At 40.3% G+C, this 10,970-nt stretch overlaps 1 protein-coding gene across 4 annotated transcripts; it reads right to left on the reverse strand.

Annotated features, from left to right (window-relative positions):
- Positions 1 to 743: 743 nt before the first annotated feature.
- On the reverse strand, positions 744 to 10,955 carry hmga1a (high mobility group AT-hook 1a). 4 transcript variants are annotated; one of them, XR_013815451.1, is made up of 6 exons: positions 10,806 to 10,955; positions 9,824 to 9,930; positions 8,224 to 8,316; positions 6,784 to 6,843; positions 2,389 to 3,415; positions 744 to 1,762 (listed from the first exon to the last, which is right to left on the reverse strand). XR_013815451.1 is itself a non-coding variant. In XM_079802530.1 (5 exons), the coding sequence occupies exons 2-5, from the start codon at positions 9,911 to 9,913 to the stop codon at positions 3,344 to 3,346; spliced, it is 315 nt and encodes a 104-aa protein (XP_079658656.1). In that variant the 5' UTR covers positions 9,914 to 9,930; positions 10,806 to 10,955; the 3' UTR covers positions 744 to 3,343. The 4 variants fall into 4 exon arrangements, 2 of the variants coding, with proteins under 2 accessions (XP_079658656.1, XP_079658655.1); XR_013815452.1 differs by lacking the exon at positions 10,806 to 10,955 and adding an exon at positions 10,210 to 10,339; XM_079802530.1 differs by having other exon boundaries at positions 744 to 3,415.
- Between the last annotated feature and the right edge of the window lie 15 nt (positions 10,956 to 10,970).

Raw genomic sequence — 10,970 nt, forward strand, 5'->3', positions numbered from 1 at the left:
GGTTAGCCAGGACTTTTTTTTTTTAATATAACTGACTTTTTTCTTTCAGACGAATACAATCGTATACACCGGATTTGAGGGTGAGTAAATATTGGGGTAATTTTCATTTTTGGATGAACTATCCCTTTAATCTTGTTCATAAATACATTGTGAACCAGCAAATATTTTTTGTGCATTTTCATTTGCTCTAACGGCAAGCTTAAAAGAAGACACAACAACAGCATTTTGTTTTGAGAGATTTAAAAACAAAAATCAATTTTACAAATTCTGAATTGCTTCTCAATGCAAAGATCAAGCCCCCTTCCATCACAGGATATTTAGAGACTCGACCAATTAAAAAAATATATATAGTGATAACTGTTGCAACTTTACAATTACACAACTATTTGCCAAGCAGAAACAAACTTCTGTGATATGGCCCAAGCAGCTTTGTTCTTAGTTTAACACCATTTACCCCGGCTAGATTCATGGCAAGAGAGATTACAAAAATAAAAGTTTTAGAATTAAGAGAAAAGATCTGGTCTGCCTTCATTAAAAGTATTTTCATTCGAGTCCAAGCGGATGTAGATGGGGATTTTGGACCAAACCGATTCAACTGTGGCAGGTTAAAAGAAGAAACCAAGTGAAGGATAAAAATGTCATTATGGCCAAATAGAAAGGAGAGAAAAAAAAAAAAAAAAGATTTCTTACAATAGATGTATTCATTCCAAGCAATAACTTGAAGAAATACAGCCACAACAAGATATGTACGAATTCTTAACTTTATTACCATTTTGAATATAAATTCCTGCAGTCCACAATAGAAAATGCAGAGTGTATACATTGAAAAGACTGATCCCAAACCAGTTGTGCACGGGCACATAAAAACAAGACATCAGTAATGAGGGGGGCATGTTAAAATCCACTTCGTCAAACAGCCATAGTACCATCATGATCTACTCAACGGGGCTCAGAGCTAAGCAACTAGCAGGATGTAGTTTATTACAAAGACAGACAAAAAAAAAAAAAGCCCTAACCTTGAGGTGCCACACCAAATCATACAACAAAGTCAACTCAGTGCACCAAACGAATATGTATAGAAAAATAAAAACACACAAACCTATATCTCGACCACAGTCTGAACTTGTGTTGCATCTCGATGCAGTAATTCCTGTGGTGTGTCCAGATGTTTATATATATATATGGGAAAACGGTTCACTGATGCACATTTGCTGTAACGCAAAACCAGTTTGAAAAATAAAGCAACAAATCCCACACGAGACAGATCAGACACTGCACTTGGAAACAAACAAACAAACAAAGGCTGCACTGAGACCAGCTGAACGTCGTCAGGAGAGAGAGGAGAGGAATCCGTCATCGGCTGTTGTAAAGTGAGGTATGAACGTGACGGTCAAGTCCAGAGTAGAACTGACCTGGTTGCAGTATTCCGGGTTTAATTAACCATGTTTGTAGCAGCATTAAGTTCTGAGAGGAGACCCAGTCACTGGACCGATCAGCGTTCCCTGACATGGAATTTAACACGTCAAAAAAAAAAAACGAAACAGCATGAAGAAAAACGCAACACCAAGCGAATGTTGTCTGAGTGGACTGTAATAGGACAGAAGTGACACGGCTGGGAAGTTCACAAGGAAATCAGAGCAAATGGAATGATCTAGCATCTTCTATATAACAAATCAAATAAAACGCATTTGCATGCAAGATTAACGGGTTAGTTCACCCAAAAATCATTACTCACCCTCATGTCGTTCGACACCCGTCAGACCTCCGTTCATCTTCAGACACAAATGAAGATATTTTAGTGTAAATCTGATGGCTCTGAAAGGCCTCCATTGGCTCAATGCACGGTTCACTCTCAAGACCCTTAAAAGGCACTAAAGACGTCGTTACAAAGTCCATCTCACTACAGTGGCTCTACAATAACTTTATGAATCGGCGAGAATAGTTTTTGTGCGCAAAAAAACCCTAAATAACGACTTATATAGTGATAACGATTTCAAAACACGGCATCATGAAGCTTCGAAGCGTTATGAATCAGTGAGTTTGACACGTGATCAGAATCATGATTCGACTCACTGATTCATAACGCTTCGAAGCTTCATGAGGCCGTGTTTTGAAATCGTCATCACTATACAAGTCGTTATTTAGGGTTTTTTTGCGCACAAAAACTATTCTCGCCGATTCATAAAGTTATTGTAGAGCCACTGTAGTGAGATGGACTTTGTAACGACGTCTTTAGTGCCTTTTAAGGGTCTTGAGAGTGAACCGTGCATTGAGCCAATGGAGGCCTTTCAGAGCCATCAGATTTACACTAAAATATCTTCATTTGTGTCTGAAGATGAACGGAGGTCTGATGGGTGTCGAACGACATGAGGGTGAGGAATTAATGACAGAATTTACATTTTTGGGTGAACTAACCCTTTAACGGGGCTGATTAAAACACTGCTGCCGTCAAATCGTTTGCGGTGCATTTTTGGAACAAGGATCAGGCTGTCGTACTTAAGTTGGTGGTGGCGGAGTCACTTCCAAAATTAAAACCAATCGGTTCCTTAGCACATCTAGTTCGCGGACTTACGACTACGCAGACTTCACGGTAAATTTAAATGGCAGAAAGTGAAATCATGATGGTGGAGAGACGGCAGAGGGCGTTAGAAAAAGAACAGAACTAACTAAAGTCAAAAAAGGTTTCACGACAAAGCATTTAATGATATGTTGATTACAAGTTAAAAGTCCTCTAGATTATGCTCACTCAAATTTTATTTCTAGCTTGAATCACGGAGTAGCTAAAAAGTATAACTGGAGACATCGAGTTACCACACACGCACACATAACCCAAGTAAAAACAAACGAGTAGGTCAATTCACCTTTGTCCAGTACACAATGACATGAATTTCACACAACCTACCATATCTTAGACTTATTGTAAAAAATAAACTTGAATTCTTGAGGCCTGAAACTGTTGTTTGCGAAAAGAGAAAAACTTCAGTATTTTGCAAATCGCTTTGTGTCAAGCCGCCATCAGAGCATATCTTTGTCCAGTATAACGACAGACGCTTTCGACCAATTACCCATTGAGTGCGAGACATATACAGACGCGCATACACATGTGCATGCATCCATGAATGGACATACAGTATTTTGAGTCTTTTTCCAGTGGTGTTACACAGAGAAGGCGCATGAAGTGTGCAAGCCTCCTTGACACTAGGGGGCGCTAGAGCGTAAAGGTGAATTGGAGGGCGAGGGTGGCACTAGTGTAAGGGGAATAGGGGGTGGGTGAGGAGGGTCAGTCCAGCTCTGGTCAACAGGAAGAAATAACGTTGGATTGTGAGGTAGCACGAGTTGCTAGTTACTGTTCCTCTTCCTCCTCCTCCTCTTCTTCCTCCTCCTCAGAGGACTTGGATGGCTGCTCCTCCTTCTCCTGGAATGAAGATATAGACAGGCAAATGAGAGAGAAGCTTTTATATATTTGCATTAAACAGAGTTTCTGCAGGTTTCATGGAGGTCAAGTTTGCAACAGATCTCTATTTGAGATCAATTTTTATTTTATTTTTTACCAAAAACACCTTTATGTTTGAGATAAATCTTGTGAAAGTGATTTTATGATTAAAACCAGAACAAATGTTTGCCAATGGGCTCATAAAAATAAACTTATTTCAAATGCAAGTAATTTTCATACCCAATGACAGATATGTGTTATTGTTTTAAGCACAAATCCACTTATTTGTTCCATTTCTCAGAAAACAAGACTTAATTTCTAAATTTTGCATGTCATTAAATGTATCTTGATCTAAGATTTTTTATGTTTTCCAGTATAAATTCAAAACATCCTGAGGAAGATCATGATTTTTTGCAGTGCATGCATTTTAATTTAGCAATTTTAGGGATTCTATTTTTATGAATGGAGAAACAGGGTTTCTGCAGGTTTCATGGAGGCCAATTTAAGACCAATTAAAGAATTTAAGGAATAAATTGAAGGGAAAATACGTCCATGTGTTCAAACATCTAGGAAGCGCACAATGAGTTGTGTTAGCAACACTTCAAAGTCTGAAAATACCGTTTCCAACAGATCTCCATTTTTATTTTATTTATGTTTGAGATAAATCTTGTGAAAGTGATTTTATGATTAAAACCAGAACAAATGTTTGCCAATGGGCTCATAAAAATAAACGCATTTCAAATGCAAGTAATTTTCATACCCAATGACAGATATTTGTTCTTGTTTTAAGCACAAATCCACTTATTCAATTTCTCAGAAAACAATGGATGTTTAAATCCAAAACATCTTGAGGAAGATCATAATTTGTGGTGCATGTAATTTAATTTTGCAATTAATTTTAGGTATTCAGTTTTTCTGGAATTCCATCCACATTTTCTGCATAAAGGGCCCAATTCAATGCCATGATAAAGAATTTAATTTATTTCATTACCCAATGACAGATATTTGTTCGTGTTTGAAGCACAAATCCACTTTTTTGTTCCATTTCTCAGAAAACAAGGCTTAATTTCTAAATTTTGCATGTCATTAAATGTATCTTGATCTAAGATTTTTTTGTTTTCCAGTATAAATTCAAAACATCCTGAGGAAGATCATGATTTTTTGCAGTACATGCATTTTAATTTAGCAAATCTATTTTTATGAATTGATTCTGGAATTCCTTACACATTTTCTGCATTGTCTTAATTTGACCTTCCACAGTTTAAGACCCGTGGAAACCCTGATTAAAGAACGCAATTGAAAAATCAAAATAAAGCTCAGTAAACACTTGCATTTTTACAACCCTATCAGGGAAAAGTTTCTACACTTGCGGTCTTCACGCCCACTTGAACCAAATACGTCATGCAAGCAGAACAAGTGCAAAGACCGCAACTGTGGCCATTTGGACAGGCCCACAGACTCATAACTTCAGCTGCTCTCATTGAGCTCATGCAGTCTTCTAGGTGATTATAGGTCACAATACAACTGCGCATATGATAAACTATTAAAACATTAAAGGGTTAGTTCACCCCAAAATGAAAGTCCTGTCATTAATTCCTCTCCCTCATGTCGTTCCAAACCCGTTCATCTTCAGAACACAAATGAAGATATTTCTGATGAAATCCGAGAGCTCACCAACGCCTCCATAGACAGCAATTAAATCATTTAATTCGTGGCTTTCTGGACCATGAAAGTGTTAAAGACATCGTTAAAAACGTCATGTGACTCCAGTGGTTCAACTGTAACGCTATGAAGTGACGAGAGTACTTATAGTGCGCCAAAACGAACAAAAATAACATTTTATTCACCAAATTCTCCTCATCTGTGTCACACTTTTGATGTCCAGCGCTTCAGGCTGACAGGGGTGAAGGATTTGTTGAATTAAAGTCATTTTTTTGTTTGTTTTGTGCACGACTCGTCACTTCATAACATTAAGGCTGAGCCACATGGACTATTTTGAACAATGTTTACTGCCTTTCTGGACCTTAAAGTGTTAATTCAATATCTGTCTATGGAGGGGTCGGATTTGATCAGAAATATCTTCATTTGTGAAGATGAACGAGGGTCTTATGGGTTTGGAACGACATGAGGGTGAGGAATTAATGACAGGATGTTCATTTTTGGGTGAACTAACCCTTTAATCTTAACCATAACAAAGGGGATTCAACATGTTGCACATGTGGCATATATAGGCTATTAAAAATCAAACCAGAGCGTCTCATGTTCAAAGCTGGAGTGCTTTCAAAACACGGCTGCAAGAACTAGTAGTGACTCAAAGCCTGGGGTTTCTGTGACTCAACTTGCTGGATTCCTGCAGACATGTTTGAATGAGGAAAACCAAACTTCAGCGCCAGATTCGTGCCTCACCCGAGAGGAATGCAGCACAAAGATGACTACACAGTGAGCTGTCGAGGAAATGGAGGGCGGCACTGTGTTCTGCCCGATTACAAGAGCTAACTAAAAAGGTTTCGGGATATTTGATCTGTTCGTATAAACAAGACCTACAGGAGAAATTGAGGGCGAGAAAAAAAAAACTGCAAAAATATCTCCGGTGAGAAGCAGCCAAATATTTTAATTGTTGCCCATAGAGACAGAGCGTATTTAGGCCACGCCCACAACATAGCAGGAGGCGGCATCCTTGCCATTTCGGACTTATACAAAAAAAACAGAACAATGTCTAAAAGCTGATATGTGACAAAGTGTACAGCAAACAAGCTAAAAAACACAGTTTTTATAAGCTGTCGACCCAAAAAAACGAGAGTTTAAGGAGACAAAAGTGGATAAAGGCAGTAAAACGTGACGCTTCAGCTGAAGAATGGGTCAATTTTGGGATCCTGACACTCAGTATGCCTGTGTTTGCAGTAAATATGTTGTCACTGTTAAGTAAAATATCCAAATGTCAGTTTTATATATGATATTTCCTGTCTCTGATGACGTTCCCCTCTAGTGTGTGTACTTCTCAGTGTAATATAACGCGTCTCAATGGCCTGTATCCACTTTTTTGTCCTTAAAAGCTCGTTTTTTGGGTCAATAGCTTATAAAAACGTCTGGGTTTTTGGTTGTGGGTTTTGCTTCGCTTGTTTGTTGTACACTGTCACATATCTGCTTTTGGACATCGTTCTGTTTTTTGTTATAAGTCAGAAATGACATGGATGCGCTTCAATGGTTTGATTGCCCACCGGGGGGCGTGGCCTTCAGATTATGACGCGTGTCGCTCTGTCTCTATGGCAACTTCTCACCACACAAACACTGGTTTAGTCGTGTGGTTTGCACAGAAACTCGTAAATGCAAGAACACAAATGAGAACTTACGGCTTTCTTGGGTCGTCCACGACGTTTTGTCCCTGCAGGTGCGGAGGCCGGTGCTGCTTTCTGGAAGAGAAGGAGAGGATCAGCATGTGCTACACACACAGATGAGCAGCAGAGGGCGGCGCTGGGCTGGTGTTGGCAGGCGGCCCAGGGGCAGCGGGTTCATTGGCTATTATATTGGAAACGGACATGGACAGCTCGCAGTGCACTTCAGTTCGTCAGCCACCTGGTCCGGGGCTGAGAGACAGCTGGTACAAGCGGGTGAGAGAAACAGCAACACACACACACACACAAAAGGACAAGGCGGTGCGCTTATGGGGGGAGGGGTTGGTGGGACAGCTGTTGTCATGACAATAGATGGCGGGGAAGGAAGAGTGTAAGCAGGGGGTGGGGTCATCATCTCTGCACCTGCAACGCACAGCTCTTGCTACGCCACAGGAAGCGAGCAGGAAGTCAACCGGAATTGAGCAACTGGTTTGGTCTGCAGGCTCGAAAACAAGCCTGTTGTTTTGATCGCGCGACTTGAAAAGGCACCAAGAAATTGACTGGAAACAGGAATGTTTACATAAATAAAAGGAGCGTTTGCAGTGATTCCACAGACGCAGCATTGCAGTTTCTCAGTGTGAAGAACATTAATGGTTCAAAGTTAAATATAACACTTCAAATGTGACCCAGGAGCGCAAAACCAGTCCTGCGTCTCACGGGTATATTTGTGGCGATAGCCAACATTACATTGTATGGGTCAATTTCTCTTTTATGCCAAAAATCATTAGGATATTAAGATAAAATTTCCTACTGTAAATATATCAATGTATTTAGTAATATGCTTTGCTAAGGACTTCATTTGGACAACTTTAAAGCTACACTGTGTAACTTTTTTAGTTTATTCTTAGCTAAAAACACCTCAAAAATATATGTGCTCATTAATGTATATTTACTTCTTTCAAGTAATAAAGTATTCTCGTAAGTTTATTGTAAATACATACGGGTGAGGGTTTGAATGCCGGTCGCCATGTTGCTCCTCCATCGTGAAAGTACATTAGCCAAAGAGGGACATACCCGTAAATTCAAGCTTCGCCTTTGGCGTTTTAACACTCGATGGCACCGTGTCGAATGTGGACGAGGTCGAACTGGAAGCCATGTTAATCTTGGACTAAATCAGCCACCGTAGGAGTTAAAACGAAATCGAAATTGAGAGGAACAGAAACTAATATTCACTGGATGGTCATGTGCCTTTAACACCGCTAGATGGGGGAAAATATCACACAGTGTAGCTTTAAAAGGCGATTTTCTCAGTGTTTAGATTTTTTCGCACCCTCAGATTCCACATTTTCAATATTTCCTAACAAACCACACGTCAATGGAAAGATTATTCATACATCTCAATTTCAAAAAAATGGACCCTTATGACTGGTTGTGTGGCCCAGGGTCGGATGTACTCACTTTGCTCCTGGATGTCATGGAGCTGGGCTTGTTTTTGCTGCCCTTTGGTCTTCCTCTAGGTCTCTTCGGTGTAGGTGACCCACTCGGCTCCTGCTGCAAGAACAATGAAATGGGGTAAATAACCAGAAATATAAAACACACGTGCACAAACAGGTCCCCATATACTGGTGGAGGGCTCATAAAGCCTGTGCTGCTCATGGGGAACACAACTGGCTGCTACTTTGAGACCAACAGGTGGCACGCAGTCACTGGTTGCCAAAGGGGAATCAAATCTGTAGACCACCATAGCCTAACGAGCAGAATTAAACCAGTTAAATGTGCAGTGCATGCAACTGGGATGGTGTGAACCAGCTGAGTGTAACTCATGTGACCCTGGAGCACAAAACCAGTCTCACGGGTATATTTGTGGAAACAGCCAATAATACATTGTATGGGTCAAAATTGTATGGCAAAAGAAATTAACTAAAGATCATGTACCATTAAGATATTTTGTAAATGTCCTACTGCAAATATATATAAAAAATGTATTATTGGTAGTAATATGCATTGCTAAGGACTTCATTTGGCAACTTTAAAGGAGATTTTATCAATATTTCGATATTTTTGCATTCTCAAAATTGCCATATCCTAACAATGGAAAGCTTATTTATTCAGCTTTCAGATGATCTCAATTGACCCTTATGACTGGTTTTGTGATTCAGGGTCAAATTTATAAATGCATTTGTGTCTCTCCAATAAAAGGAAACCAAGAAATCAATAATGTGGACTAGCATTTTTCTCAAACGTGTCAGAGACACTTATTAAAAAAATGTACATTTACAGTCCTTAGCCGATTACACAATAGCAAACCATGCCTGGAAAACATGGCGCTTTTGCAAAGTAATAACCGCTAAAATCACCTAAATTAATCTCTACTGAAGTGTTGCATAATCGTCCCTCAATGATTTCAGAAATTAGATCACCTACAAAAGCATAAATTGAGTTATTGCTTTCTGCACAATATACTATGAATGTTCTAATCAACATGAACTGCTTGTATGCATGTAGCATTGTTACAAAAAATCATATTTAAGTTGTAGTTTAGTAAAGCTTGTTAAAAAAAACCCTCCTCTAAGATAGTGGTGCAGAAGTAATTCATCTAGTACGATGGTGGCCGTGGATTACTACTCACAGGCTCTGATTACATGGGTGAGTAATAGAAACTTTAAACCCATTGCACTTTTGAGGCCCTATGAGTGACAGGAGGACGAGCCAATCAGACGCTGGCATTTCCCAGCAGCCAATCAGCGCGCAGCTGAAACAGTAAGTGGGTTACTGCTGGTTTAAAGGGATCATGTTACAGGCCTTGGTCGCTACAAATGACCACTGCACATGTTAAGCGTGTGCAATTGGGTGCAAGATGCACCAAAACAAAGAACTTACTGTGTTAAGTGCGTTTGTCACGTTTTAAAAAAGGTCCAGACGTTAAAAAGTATAAACCACCCACATTCGTGCATCATTTCAACCTAAAACCCAAATCAATGGCAGTGTTTCCATCTCCCCCATATGAAATATATCATCCCTTTGCAAACCAAAACGCCCCTTTCAGGCACTGCAATACCTGTGGGTGTTTTCGTGGTCTTCCACGTCCTCTTTTCTCTGCTCCATCTTTCTCTTTAGGAGCCACCGTGTCCTTGCCGGAGTCACTCATTTCGCCTCGCTGGAAAACTGCACGGAGAGAGAGTCGGTGGATTAGCACAAGCAAACACGATAACTGGCGATGCAACGAACACCTCAGATTTATTACGCTAACAATTATTAGACACTATAAAGCGGAGTGAAAATTAACTTTACAGCGCGTTTAATGAACCCGTGCGGAACGACCGGCTTCTCGTTTGTTTACAACACGCGCTAGGCCTGAGCTCGCGCGCATTCAATCCCCACACAAGGTCGGTTACGAGCAACGATAAATAAATTACGTCCGTTTAAAACGTTGGATTTTAATACCTTAAAACGGCAGAAGTGAAATTCGTCGGTTGCTCGCTGTGCTGCGGCGGAGCTTTAAAAGAGAAAGCCAAAAGGCGAACGGCGGTTTCTACGGATACCCCGCAGTTCCAGTGCAAACCGGAACACGAACACACAGCGCGAGATTCGCGCCCTTTTAAATCCCCGTGCGCGTGAACACGATTCCGTTGTTTACACCACGAAGAGCTTTAAATCGACTAAAATTGTGCGACATGTAAATAAAAACTAATTAAAACGCCAGAGCTTTGTGTAAAACATCGATGTAAAACAAACCAGTTAACCCTTTGTTTAAAAAACTGAAATAAAATTACACTTCAAAAAAAGCTATATTTTCTGTATATAACGAAAGTTCGTTTGAGACCGAGAGAGTGCATCTACAGATTCACGTAAGTTATAAAACACGACGAAAAACCGCGCCACGCGAGCCCGCCAATCTGTTTAGTGTTTGTTAATCCTTCTCAAATGCCGCCGTTAAAGCACACACGACTCCTTCCTGCTTGTGTTTTCTTATTTCTGTTATGCACAGATGAAATGACACTAAAGATAGCGTTCAAATGAATGAGATATTTAAAACGTACCCTTTTAAAAATGAGCGGTCGGGACGAAGTCCAAAGTGTGTAAACCAGCGCGGTCTGCGAGCTGCGGATGAATGAAAGACAACAATCGCCTTCGGGAGTTTCAGGGGCATTTCACGGGGTCTTCCACACGGGAAATACACCAGCGGGGGCGGGGCCAGCGCGGAG

The sequence above is a fragment of the Gobio gobio genome, assembly GCF_949357685.1.
Source record: "Gobio gobio genome assembly, chromosome: 21".
Lineage (NCBI taxonomy): Eukaryota > Metazoa > Chordata > Actinopteri > Cypriniformes > Gobionidae > Gobio > Gobio gobio.

Excerpts from the sequence above, each read along its gene's own strand:
- hmga1a (XM_079802530.1), bottom strand. The coding sequence starts at position 9,913 with ATGAGTGACTCCGGCAAGGACACGGTGGCTCCTAAAGAGAAAGATGGA. Across the intron at positions 6,844-8,223 it reads CCATGACATCCAGGAGCAAA|AAAGCAGCACCGGCCTCCGC; the intron begins GTGAGTACATCC and ends CTTCTCTTCCAG. Across the intron at positions 3,416-6,783 it reads GTGGACGACCCAAGAAAGCC|GAGAAGGAGGAGCAGCCATC; the intron begins GTAAGTTCTCAT and ends TCTTCATTCCAG.